This window comes from Pygocentrus nattereri, chromosome 3 (genome assembly GCF_015220715.1).
Source record: "Pygocentrus nattereri isolate fPygNat1 chromosome 3, fPygNat1.pri, whole genome shotgun sequence".
In the NCBI taxonomy this organism is placed as follows: domain Eukaryota; kingdom Metazoa; phylum Chordata; class Actinopteri; order Characiformes; family Serrasalmidae; genus Pygocentrus; species Pygocentrus nattereri.
In genome coordinates, this window is record NC_051213.1 from 18,279,477 (window position 1) to 18,293,137 (window position 13,661).

At 39.0% G+C, this 13,661-nt stretch overlaps 1 protein-coding gene across 2 annotated transcripts; it reads right to left on the reverse strand.

Annotated features, from left to right (window-relative positions):
- Positions 1-93: 93 nt before the first annotated feature.
- On the reverse strand, positions 94-8,363 carry opn9 (opsin 9). 2 transcript variants are annotated; one of them, XM_017700494.2, is made up of 9 exons: positions 8,060-8,363; positions 7,109-7,238; positions 6,604-6,754; positions 4,619-4,758; positions 3,383-3,521; positions 2,661-2,775; positions 2,321-2,404; positions 970-1,492; positions 94-848 (listed from the first exon to the last, which is right to left on the reverse strand). In XM_017700494.2, exons 2-9 carry the CDS (start codon positions 7,197-7,199, stop codon positions 559-561), a joined length of 1,533 nt encoding a protein of 510 aa, XP_017555983.1. In that variant the 5' UTR covers positions 7,200-7,238; positions 8,060-8,363; the 3' UTR covers positions 94-558. The 2 variants fall into 2 exon arrangements, with proteins under 2 accessions (XP_017555983.1, XP_017555982.1); XM_017700493.2 differs by having other exon boundaries at positions 8,041-8,363.
- Between the last annotated feature and the right edge of the window lie 5,298 nt (positions 8,364-13,661).

The window sequence follows — 13,661 nt, forward strand, 5'->3', positions numbered from 1 at the left end:
GCTAAGGTTAGATAATTATATGAAATTGTATGATAACTGTGCAATATTTTATATTATGTAAAGAGAATATGAAAGAAAATGAGAGAAATGTGATCAGTGTAGGACAAACCTTTAATTAAACTTGATTTCTTACTACTTTATAATAGGACATTTTGCATGCACTGACAGAAAAATGAACAAAATGTTTAAAATGGTTATAAAACAACTTGATATACATTTGCTCAGTAAGTTGCCTTCTGTGAGGGCTTTAATGATAATGTACAAATACAAATGACATCACTACAGGTACATTCTACTGAAGGTTTCAGCTAAATTATATGACAAAGATTTGTGCCAAGTGTCTATTTATTTTGCATATGCTGTGTAATCACACATTACTGAATGCAAATACGTCAGAGAGGCAGTCCATAGCACTGGGGGCAGAACAGAAGGAAATCATGGCCCAGGATATATTGGAGGAATAAAAAGCATGCCAACACTCTGGACTTGAATGGACTTTCTAAATCTACATTTTATGATTCTGTAAAAACCTTGGCTATTGACATTTTGTTCTTGTCGTTAGTCCTCATAATACAGCAAGCTGCTAGATGTGGATTCACCTTTCTCCTTCTCTTTCTCCTTTTGTCCTTTGCTCCCTTGCTCCCTCTGTAGGTTGGTCTGTGTGTCCACAGTGGGAGCATCAAGAGATGCACATCCTGCAGAACTGTCATCCTGCCAGGGCCCTGTCTGTCTGTTTCCTTTCCCTATATCCTCCTCTTTCATCCCTCGCTCCACAGATGAGTGCGAGGTCGCTGTACTTCTCCTCTTCCAAATGTGAGAGTAAGAGAGACTGATGCTGCTATGAAAACCTGAGAGGGGAGAGGGAGAAAATGAAGGTGGAGAGCCATTGTTTTAAACATTCAAAGAAATCTCAATACTTACATTGGATACTAAAAGTGTCACTTGACTTATACTTAATTCTTTCCTTACCACTGGAATCACTCCCTCCACTCCTTCTCTTCCTCTGTCTCTTTCCATTCTCCCCTCCCCAGCAGAACATGTCATAGACGTCCTCTCTGAAGTCACGATTCATAATCTGGTAGATGAAAGGATTGATCATGCAGTGTGACTTCGCAAAAATGGCTGGGATCAGACTGACCTCAGGCCTCAGACTGGACACAAGCCGGTGACCCTGATGCTCTGCTACATCAGCAACCACTGTAGAGATGGGTCTAGACCCGTGGTGGTTGTACTGATCTGGGGTCACGTTCCTCCAGGAATCATATATATCTCCATAGTTTTCTGTGGATGTCCAGTTGAGGAAGGGGTGCAAGCTGAAGTAGTCAGAAAATCCACCACTGGTGTGTCCAGTTCCTGTTCCTAACATTTCTGTCACCATCCCAGCTCCTCTGGCCTCTTCTTGCTCATCCTTGATGGTGAGAGCAGAGTAGAAGGAAACAATGGCATATGGTGTCCAGGCTATGAGGAACGAGGAACACACCACTGCTGCTATCTAGTCAGAATGAATAAAGAAAAGAGAAACATAGAACATTAAGAAACTGTTTGACACTTGCAGTTAAAGGAACATATCATTTTTTTGCAGTTTTGATTGTGTTTCAGAATCAGTAAACAAAGTTGTAAAAAAAGAACAGCCTAATTATCAGCTATTCCTAATGAAGTTGTTATAATTTATTAATCAATACCTTTCAGCAACATTCCCAAACACCTTTAGTGAAGTCTTTGGTGAAGGCTACATTGATTTTTTGTGCCCACTTGCCCAAAATTCCTTGAAATACATATTAGATCCACTCAGAGTGGTCAGGTTTTTATAGCTGCCTGAACAAAATGGCTGAGACAACTGATAGCATAATTTCAATGGATACTGCACACACATTCCTTGTTCCAGATGCACACTTTTAAACACAGTGCACTTAAGGTCTGTTTGCTCTATAAGTCCACATGTTGACATGATCAGGAGGGCCACAGATCTTAGGATGCCTGTTGGGACAGGCCTATAATATGTTGTTTTCGTGTTAGCCTCGTGGACCTCTGTGAACATCATTACCAACAATATGAGCAACCCCAGCGTGCAAAATAAAAACTGTTAGGAAATATATAGGAATGTAAGTTTAGGGGAATTATAAAGAATGGACAAAAACTAAAGTAAGCCTCAGCCTGACAAATCTTTGAGAGATGATTCTTAACCCATTTTGGGTGATTATAATTTCAAATTATTCCAAAAGCTATCAGGTTTGGAGCTCTTGTGATAAAAAATTTGGGATTTGCCAACATAAAAAAAACATTTGGGAAAGTCCTGAAGTTGATTTTAAAATGGGAATACCTTGGTCAGACGCAGGTCTTTACTGCTACCATGGCTGACAGAAGATGAGGAAATGGAGGCCACAGTGCGACCAGAGCGATAAACCTGAAAGAAACAGTGTTATGTACACAGTTTGACCCATTTAAAGCTGTGAAGACACTTAAAATCAATAAAAAATACTAACTGGAATGCTTACTTTAAGAATCAAACTTAAGGTAACAGAATAATATTTCATCCACCTCACGTCTATGCTACAGGTCTATGGCATAATTAAAACTTCTGATACTTCATCTCTCTCCTCATAATTCAGCAAGCTGTTGGAGGTAAACCTTCATACTGGAATTCTTTGTTGCCTTCTCACCGTGATTAGGATGGCGATGTAAGAGGTAAAGATGATGAGAGTGGGCATAACAAAGCACATCAGCAGGATCAGATAGACATAGATCCTGTCATTCAGAGATGATTTCATTCTCCACCTGCACGAAAAAGATACTATAAAACCTGAGCAATTAGCATAGTCAGTAGCCACACAAACAATTAAATCGTAATGCCCATCAGCACTTTAAACTGTACAAGGAAAACTATGAAAAACCTTTGGTGAAGTTTGAGCATCCCTAGTCAAACTGTGTGTTTTGTTAATTTTCTGAGTGAAAATAACATACGCTACAGAGAACACACTTATTATGGCATTTTGCATTTTTTTCATCCACAATTTCTGTTTATTTGCAGAGTTTAACGTATTGGAAAAAAGAAAACATCGAATAACAGTACAGTATAGTAACTACTGCACTGGATACATTTTGTGCCTTATGTTTTTTTTCCAAAATGTGCAGATGCATATTCTTGGAGCTCCTGAAGCTTATTCCTCTTCCTTTGTAATGACTAACGATGTCACTACCAAGCTTATCCTGACACTGAATCCCAGGAGAAATAAATATAACTTTGGGCATTCTTCTTATTAGTGTATTGGAAACTAATATGGAACTAATATGGAAGAATAATAAAGTTGTGTGGAGCCGAAAAAGTGGATTTGTAAGACAAGTAACCATGCTGTCAGCTCTGACTCAGAGTAGAAGCCCTTACCAGTCTATAGTGCAGCTTGTGCCATAAGGCTCAGGACCATAACTGCCAAAACCAAACACAGGGAGAACAGCCCAGAAGAGAGTGTAGGCCCACATCAGAGCAAGGGACAGAGAAACATGTCCTCTCTCAATCCATTGACCTGAAAGAAGGACAGAGTGAGGAAAATGTAAGAAATGTGCCCTCCATACTTTTCTATACAGTAGCTGCTAGTCTGAATTTAGTATGCAGAAATATTTAGCTGATTATTCGTATAGCCTTTAGGATTAAACATTACAAATAGAAACTGGGATGTCCCTGAGGAAATCTTTTCTCCTCAAATGATGCTCTACTATGGCTTAATATTGATCCTCCTAAAATACCTTAGGAGAAAATAGCATGAGTTAAAAGAAGACATGAGAAATAAAAATTCTAATAGTGACTCACAACATCAAAACTAAGAAAATTCCTCGTCTTTGATGAGAAACGAATTCTTGTCTTTAGTTCAGTCACAGATAAGCATAAGTGTTGTAATTTCAGCAAATCTGAGCACCGTGTGTGACTTGAGATCACTAGGAGGCATTTTTGAGATTTTAAGGGTCTTTTTTAGTCAACATCCATAGGCCCCCTAGGTGGCCGCTAAGGGGGAGTATTCCACTCACAGGTTCTTTTCCCATCATACAGGGCTGCCAATTTTGCAGTTTTCCCAACAGATTCGGCTGGTTTGAAAGTGTGGTGCAGGTGGCAATTATATAGCCTCAGGGTGCATTTTTGTTCAGCCATAGAAAAATGTTTGAATATGAAAACAAATGGCTTTTGAGTGTGACTCACTCATATCTTCGTGGCAACTCACAGACAGAGATATAATTACAGATATACATGTACCTCTGGACTTATTGACATACTTTACTGGCTATTAACTTGCTAAACCATTATAAATATGTGTGCTTCATTTCCTGTAAGTACGAATACTTACTTTTAATGGAGAATTATCCCAGACTTGTATGATCACATGAATGAGTGACATAGAACACACATACAAAATGTACATTATGTAAGCAAAACTAAATGCTGGTGACTTTTTTGGACTACATTTGATTGTAATTCAATTATCACCAGTTTCCTGGAAAAAATGTGGAAACTTTGGTGAGCTGTTGAGACAAAATGAAACGACTGGAAAGTGATGGAATGTATTAGTCATGTAACTTTGAGTGCAGCATGACAGAGATAGGACAGACAGGAAAGAGCTGTGTCTCTGACCATAGCGAAGGCTGCAGATCTTGAAGCAGCGGTCTAGGGAAATGAGACAGGTGGTGAAGAGGGAGCCAACCCCAAACACAAAACCCTGAAAGCCGTACCACCAACAGCCCATATCCCCCAGAATCCACCCATGAGACAAACTGAAGAGAAACAGAAAGAAAGAGTAAGAGATTGTTCTGTATGTGTGGCAGGCAGTGGCTCAGGGGTACATGATGGTGGGTTATGGGTTTAATCCAACAGTCCTAGTTGGGATGTTATTTGATTTGGGTGAATGCTGGAAGGGCTATACTTATTTGCATTCCTTTCTTAGACTGTTGTTCTGCCCTCAAGCAATGAACTTTAACCCAATTTGCTCAGTGAGAACTGCCATACTGTATGTACGTACATCAATTTCTCCACATGAAGGCAAGAGAAAGAAATTGTCTTGCCTATGGCTCACTTCTACATTTCAGTGCCACTCCCTAAAATATCATTACTGGATTCCAGCCAATACCTTCAAACAGAACATTGTTAAAATAGGAATTCCACCATTTTTTTTAAATTTCTAGGTAATTCAGTCAAGGATATTTTAGTTACACGTAAGCACCAATGTAAGTGACCAATCAGAGGCCTGGCTGGTGTAGCGTGGGTGTAGAAACTTAAGCCTTAACAGGAGGCCTTCAAGATGGCTGAAGAGAGAGGACTGATCATGTGTGCTATGTTTCAGTTTGTGTCTTTAATCTCGAGTTGGGAGTGTGCTTATGTTTTAGGTATTTTACTGGTAAGTCTTTTAACTTAGTTTACAAGAGTTTATCTTGTGTTAGAGGAAGCGCTTTATTTATTTATTTATTTATTTTTAACCTGCATACTTAACTTGTGTTTTACAAAAGATTGTTAGATTATTTGTACCACCTAAGGTTTCAAACAGGTGCCTATACCTTCTCGGTCTACTCTGTCTTGCTGTCTAGATGAGAGGGCGGGCACTGCCATATACTTCAGACTAGTAGCCAGGGAAGTGTAGAGTCATTAGCTTTTGTTTCTTTTTGTAGGTTAGCTAAGTACTGTTTGTCTCAGTCCAAGCAAGCGTGATTAGGTTTTTTGTTCTTTTCTGTGGTGCTGTCCACAGCTTGATTTTTCCAGTGTGGTACTAGATATCATAGCACAGTATTTTAATCCGGTGTTATTTTAATAAAATGGCTTTTTTGCTAGTTCCTTAAGCTTTAAACCTGTCATCATCATTCCGATGTTTAATTCCACATGTTACTGGTCCCACAGTGCCCTGGACATAATGTGGGGTTGTAAACAAGTAATTTGAAGTGGTTTTATGTGAAATGGTTCATTGTAGAGAAATTTGCTGACTAAGATTTCTTTACAGTGGCGGTGATAGAAACTGGGATCATGATGTAAACAATGCAAAAATAACCATTTTATTTACTTTTCAAAATAACCAGCGAATCAGTGAGTTTTTATATGTAATACTGACATTGGTAAAATAGACATTGGGCCTTACTAACCAGTAGCTAAGAAAAAGTCTTCATCAGATCCATGGTGTGTTCTCAAACTGCAGAATTGTTCACACATGTGTTCTTGAGTGTGCTTAAACAATGTTTCAGGCATCTGGAACCATACTCTTTATTATTTTATGTAATACATTTCTGTGAAGTAGTTTTAGAAGCATTAACTTCTTCGTACGTCTGGTTCCCATTATCTAGACTATGAACAGTTCTGACTCTGGTTCTTTCATTAGGACTAAACATTTCACATCAAAGCATTCTGAATGACTTTGTTTATATCTTATCCATTTCATCATACAGAAATTTTGAAAAAATCAGTGGAATTCCCCTAAACGATCGCTGAAGTTACACAGTTGCCAGAATGTAACTGATGCACCTTTTAAGATGGAAAGGGAAATTGGGATAAAAAGCTGCTGAATAAAAAGCCTTTTTTAGCATCTTACATACACTATAAGAATGAAGTTTCACAAATAATTACAATTAAAGACCTACCTGGAGATAACTACGCATGGCGCCCCCAGCACACTGTAACCAAAATCGCACACTGCTAAATTTATGGTCATCAGCTCATGAGCTCTCAGTTTCTTCCGCTTCCGCCCATGAGCCAGTAATACCACCCCATTCCCAGTCACAGATACCACCCCTGAAAGAGAGAGGGGTGTTGGTTCAGAGGTGATCCTTTCTGATGTACATCAGTATGTGCAGTGACCAATCAATATAAATGTTTACTTTTTCATATTTAAATACATATTGACTGTGAATCATGTCTTTCCTTTACTTAACCTGCCATGATGTAAAATGTTCTACACTCATTTAAGCTTTTATCACTGATGTAGAAGTATGTATCTAAGTGCATAAATACAGATAGATAGATAGAAAGTTATAGATAGATAGAAAAAAAGAAAGAAAGAAAGAAAGAAAGAAAGAAAGAAAGAAAGAAAAAGAAAGAAAGAAAGAAAGAAAGAAAGAAAGAAAGAAAAATGGTTGTTGGGCCCACCTGTGATGATGAGGATGATGGCTACAATAAGGTCGGTAGAAGGGGTGAGGTGGGAGTGGAAGGAGATATTGAAGGAGGACGGGTGAGACATAGACCTCCTCCAAGAGTGGTTCACTCCCTCAGACACGAGCTGCTCACAAAGAATGAAAAGTAGTTTATCCTTGTCACTGCCACATATTTTTATCCATTAATGAAAGAAAACAGAATGAGGCTGCAGCCCAATGGTCAGGAAACATAAAAATGTCAACACACCCTAAACCCAACATGAATACACAGAACACAACATGCATTCTTCTCTGAGTTGGTCCTGTGACTCTGTAACAAATCAAACCAATGAACCAGGTCGAATTTAAAACAGTGACTCTTCACAATTCATTTGGAGGCTATACATTCTGAACTTAAATACTACAGTTAATTTCTTTCACAGCTACACTAAAAGAGAGAAATTAGAGATCTCCTTTGTCTTTTGTTGCATGTCTTTACCAATCAAGAGTTACCACATCTCATCTCTCATTAGTTCTCAGATCAACAAACAAAACAAAAAAATAAGCTAAAAGAACTCCCTTCACACACAGCTAGTGGTATTTATCTCCACTCAAACCTAATTTCAAGATAGAGAAGAGAAGAGGAATTGATGAGAGGAGAGAAATTGAGAAAAGAAGAGAAGAGACATGGGACGGAATTGGAAAGAGGGGAATTGAAAAGAGAAGATAAATAGAGAAGAATTGAGAAGAAAAATAGAGAGAAATTAGGAAGAGAAGAAGAGATAAATTGAGAGGAATTGAAAAGAGAAGAGAAAAAGAGAGGATCTTTATCAGTTCCACTCTGAATGTGTTGACGTCTGTGGTTTGTGCAGTGTGAAAAAATAAAAACAGGTGTCTTCATTATCCTCAGGCTGTGCAGCGCTAGCAAAAAGAGATTAGAAGACTTACCTTCTGCTAAGTGACTCACCCCGTCTCCTGTCTCCTCTCACTCTGTTTTTCAGATAGACTCTGCTAGTTCATTTCTAGCATTGTTGCTGTTTTAATACTCCTCTCTTGTGGTTTAGATCTTCTGTTTCCTCTTTATGTTTTTCTCAGAAGAGCAAATCAACTTTGCTCTGGTCGGTCTGATCAGTCCACGCATGCACCCATAGTGAAAGAGAGACTTAATGGAAAGCTCTGAGGCTTTTTGCCCTGCACCAACCCTCATTCTCTGCCACTCTGTCGCATCCCCCAAAGCGAGGTTTCTCACTCTTTATGGGTGGGTATGTGGTGGACGCTTCATAATGACATTAATGTGGACACAGAACCAATTAGGTAGATAGAAAGAGGCAAAGAGCGTGACATGGAAAACAGTGACCCCTGGCACGCATAGTACTTGTTGATCAGCAGATGAAGAGATTAGAGATTAGAAAATCATTATGCAGGAGTAAAAGCTGCCAGAAAAGTATTGCACAGTCACATAGTCCCCAGGACTCTTAAAAAGAATTGAACAGGAGCTTAAAAGAAGAAAAAATGGACAGACAAACATGTACACACACATAAGCATAACATTAATCTCTGAGATGGAGGTTTTTAACATCATGATGTAGATCTGTGGTGAGCAGCAAGACCCCAGATTTAGGTGTGTACAAATACCACCAAAAATACAGCAACCACCATAGTCCAAGTAGGCAGCCGGTATTTGATTATACAATAACCATTGTTAACACTTGTTTATTTAGAGTTATTACTGCTGTTTTGTAAAATATCTAGATATGTCACTGATTTGATATCAGGTATCCGCATTGCGCTAATATCATCTGGAAATGCCAGAGCAGATATCAGCAGGAAAAAAGAATTGTTTGAGCCTGATACCCTACTTCTAGAGGTTCATTTTAAGTGAAGTGTTAAAATGAATAAAAAATGAGGAATTCCAATGTGCTTTTTTGTTCAGCTAAGCTGAGCATGACAAGGAAAATGCCACAGAAATTCTGATTAGTGGTATAGCCATTTTATAAGGACATCTAAAAGTGGTCCCATGTGACCAAAAGACTGAATTTAATTAGATAAATTGCTAAAGAATGTCTACTTTGTACACTCACACATTTTGATAAATTGAGAAACAAATCTACAGATTTGTGCTCAGGCAAGTCCAGAGAACATATGGACCAAAAGAAATGTAAAATTCAGACATGGACATTAAGTTAAAGAAGGCCTTGTGGGCCAGTGCACTCTCACATCATAGCAACAACAAAATAATCAAGTTATTGGGCAGTTTTTACTCACACCACAGAATATAAAGCCTTTAAGTACTGATCATCCTTTTCATCTCTCAGTCTGTTTCCCCCCATACACAGTTATAACAATTTATCTACATTAGAAAATAATTGGAGAAATTTTAAAATAAAAACAGCTTTGAGGATCTACTTTTTAATACGCTGCCTTCATTTGTAACATCATACATACAAAAACAGGCAGAGTATTGCAACACATCACCTTCACCTCTCTGTGCCTTTTTCTGATCATGTGCCTTCTATGTGCCACTTTTTCTAGCATTCCTGGCATGGCTGAAGTCAAGCGTACAGTAATGACATGCAGATATGTTGCTGAGGCTAAAAGGATGCACTTAAATGGGAAAGCTTGCCTGTGCTTTTAGCTCCAATGTCAATAACATTGATGAGCATATTTCATATAGATTTACTGAATGATATAATGGTCCAAAACATGCCAGGATGCATTATTAATGCAGTATTACCCTTGGGTACTGATGGGCACAGTATTGACCAAAGAGTGAGAGAGATAGAAAATGTGAATATAAGGTGAAAAGAATTATATTTAATTGAATAACAGTGGTTCATTCAGCTTTATCTTCACTGTTGTATTGCCATTAGAAGGAACTCTCACCCTTGATGGAGCATGATAAGCAATGTCAGCAACTTCTGTATATTTGACTAAAGTAATTGCATATCAATTTTTCTTATGCAGTTCATTTAATACACTGCTCAAAAAATAAAGGGAACATTCAAATAACTAATAATATTTATTAATTAACTAATTTATTATCAAATAATAGATCTGAATGAATGAAATATTCTCATTGAATACTTTGTTCTGTACAAAGTTGAATGTGCTGACAACAAAATCACACAAATCAATGGAAATCAAATGTATTAACCAATGGAGGTCTGGATTTGGAGTCACACACAAAATTAAAGTGGAAAAACACACGACAGGCTGATCCAACTTTGATGTAATGTCCTTACAACAAGTCAAAATGAGGCTCAGTATTGTGCGTGGCCTCCACGTGCCTGTATGACCTCCCTACAACGCCTGGGCATGCTCCTGATGAGGTGGCGGATGGTCTCCTGAGGGATCCCCTCCCAGACCTGGACTAAAGCATCCGCCAACTCCTGGACAGTCTGTGGTGCAATGTGGCGTTGGTGGATGGAGCGAGACATGATGTCCCAGATGTGCTCAATCAGATTCAGGTATGTGGAATGGGCGGGCCAGTCCATAGCTTCAATGCCTTCATCTTGCAGGAACTGCTGACACACTCCAGCCACATGAGGTCTAGCATTGTCCTGCATTAGGAGGAATCCAGGGCCAACCGCACCAGCATTTGGACTCACAAGGGGTCTGAGGATCTCATCTCGGTACCTAATGGAGGTCATTTTGCAGGGCTCTGGCAGTGCTCCTCCTGTTCCTCCTTGCACAAAGGTGGAGGTAGCGGTCCTGCTGCTGGGTTGTTGCCCTCCTACGGCCTCCTCCACGTCTTCTGGTGAACTGGCCTGTCTCCTGGTAGCGCCTCCAGCCTCTGGAACATCGTTGACAGACACAGCAAACCTTATTGCCACAGCTCGCATTAATGTTCCATCCTGGATGAGCGGCGCTACCTGAGCCACTTGTGTGGGTTGTAGAGTCCGTCTCATGCTACCATGAGTGTGAAAGCACCACCAACATTCAAAAGTGACCAAAACATCAGCCAGAAAGCAAAGATACTGAGAAGTGGTCTGTGGTCCCCACCTGCAGAACCACTCCTTTATTGAGTGTGTCTTGCTAATTGCCAATAATTTCCACCTGTTGTCTATTCCATTTGCACAACAGCTGTGAAATTGATTGTCAATCAGTGTTGCTTCCTAAGTGGACAGTTTGATTTCACAGAAGTTTGATTTACTTGGAGTTATATTGTGTTCTTTAAGTGTTCCCTTTATTTTTTTGAGCAGTGTTTTTTTAAGATATGAGAAAGGAGCCACAGAGACTGATTGAGAGCACAGAAATTACCACTGGCATGTTTGAACATCTCTTGACATCTTGACATGTTAGTTTTTTATGAAAAAAAATGCTTTTACAGTTGCACAGTGCCTTTGACTGTGTGCTCAAAATGTTATGAGCTCAAGTAAACACAGAAAGCAGTAATTTAGGAATCAAATTTGACTTGAATTTGAACAAAAACATTGCAAAGACAATATATTTAATGTTTCCCTGTATCAGGTTTAGTAAAGTTTGTAAACATACGCACATTCTGAAATTGATGCAGAAAAAAAAGCTGGAAAAGAAGAAAAACATTGTGAAAACCCACCATAAATAGGTAATGCATAGGTATAAAAGGAGCAAGCAGTATAGGCATAGCCCTTTATAAGCAAGGACGGATCAAGGATCACCACTTTGTCAAAGATGCAACAGTGAATAGTCCAGCAATGTTTCTTAGCCTAGGAATGCAAGAATTTTAGGTATTTCACCATCTATAGTTCACGTCATGAAACGATTTGGGGAATTCAGAGAAATCTCTGTATGTAGTAAAAGGCCAAAAAACACAACTGTGAGCTTCGATCCCTCAGAGGGAACTGCATTACAAATCTGCATGCTTCTGTGAATGAACACTGTCAGTGCATCAAAAATGCAAGTTAGGACTGTACACTGCTCAGAAGAAATCACATGAAATAGATTGATTCACAGTGGACTCATGTAATGTGGTTGGCCAAAGAGGAAAAGAACATGGGCTGGAGGTTAAGCAACCAGCCCTGTGACCGGAAGATTGCCAGTTCGATCGTCTGAGCTGTACGTAACAAGTGCCATTGAGCAAGGGACTTAACTTCCAACTGCTCCCCGGATGCTGTGGATAGGACTGCCCACCACTTTGGGCAGGTGTGAGTGTTCACTAATGTGTATGAGGTGTTTCACTGCGTGGATGGGTTAAATGGGGAGGTGAAATTTCACTGTTGTGGGACTAATAAGGGTCTCAATCTAAACCATGCAGATTATTACCAGTTTAAAGTCCAAAAGCCAGGGTCTGTCATTGCATGGAGGGTATAAGTGGGTAACATCTGTGAAGGCACCATGAACACAGAACACATATTGGAGCAACATATCTCTGTTCTTGTCGTTTTCCAGTTTTTGACAAAAATGAAATGCCTGTTCTTTACATTGTGTGTAAATCTCATGAACAGACCAACAGAAATGACCCAAAATGACTTGGAAAGACATCTGGTTCCAATGACTTGCATTAGAAGTAGAGTAGGTTTTTTCCTTCTTCTGTAAAGTTCCCATTTTGGAGATACAAGGTTTTCTTCTGACAACAGCGACATGCTGTCTTTTAAAGGGTTGATGCTTATTTCAACATGACACCAAGCCATTTAAAAAAAAAAAGCACATGGGGAAAAAAAAAAAAAAAAAAAAAAAAAAAAAAAAAAGCACATGAAACTTGGATTAATTTGTCTCATCAATACCCAAACATTAGTGTTGTGAAAATGTGACAGTGCATTTACATGCACTGAATAACCTGGTAACTGCAGAAAGTGACTTCTTTATATGCACTTACCAGATAATAGAACTCGCCAGGTTTTGAGTCAGACAGCAACCAGATTTTTGCTTGCAATGAGCCAATAAACTCCGACATTGACTAATGTAAAATCAACCTCATTGAGTACATGCAAGCATGTAAACACTATTCAAACTTTGTAGGCATTAAACTTTGAATGCCTACATTTACAAAAAAAGTTTAAACTTCCAGTTTAGGTCATATATAAATCACTTAGTAAGTCAATAGCATTTCACACTGTCCAAACCTTTATGGAAGTATTAACACAAGCCTTTGCATGTTCAGATTCTTACACATTTATATATTTAAAAAAAAAAAAAAAAAAAAAAAAAAACCCAAAAACCCACACCCCTCATACCAGACACTTAAGTATAGGTCTGTAGATGAGCTCAGCTGCATTTTGAGGGATCAGAAATGGGGGTCTCAACCAAGGAAAACTAATGGCAAAAATTGTGGCCAACATCAAATAAACAAACCAAACATTTAATTCCTGAGTGAACTGATGTGACCTTTACTGAGCCACTACTACTAAAACCTACAGGCTTACCCCAAACATGTATCTTTAGGGCCACACTTATTGCAGTTCATTACCAACACAACCCACTTCAAAGAATTTGCATATGTGACTGTCCTACATGGAAGAAACTCTGCACAGAAAAGTAAATATTCTACTGCAGGACCAGTATACAGATTAGAGACTAGATACAAGACATTTTGCCCAATGACTGCTGGGATAGGCTCTAGCATCCCCCACGACCTTGAGGGAGAAGGG

Coding starts and splice junctions, on each gene's coding strand:
- opn9 (XM_017700494.2), bottom strand. CDS start 7,199: ATGTCTCACCCGTCCTCCTTCAATATCTCCTTCCACTCCCACCTCACC. Junction 4,759..6,603: donor CCATGCGTAGTTATCTCCAG/GTAGGTCTTTAA, acceptor GTTTCTCTTCAG/TTTGTCTCATGGGTGGATTC. Junction 849..969: donor TGGAGGGAGTGATTCCAGTG/GTAAGGAAAGAA, acceptor CTCCCCTCTCAG/GTTTTCATAGCAGCATCAGT.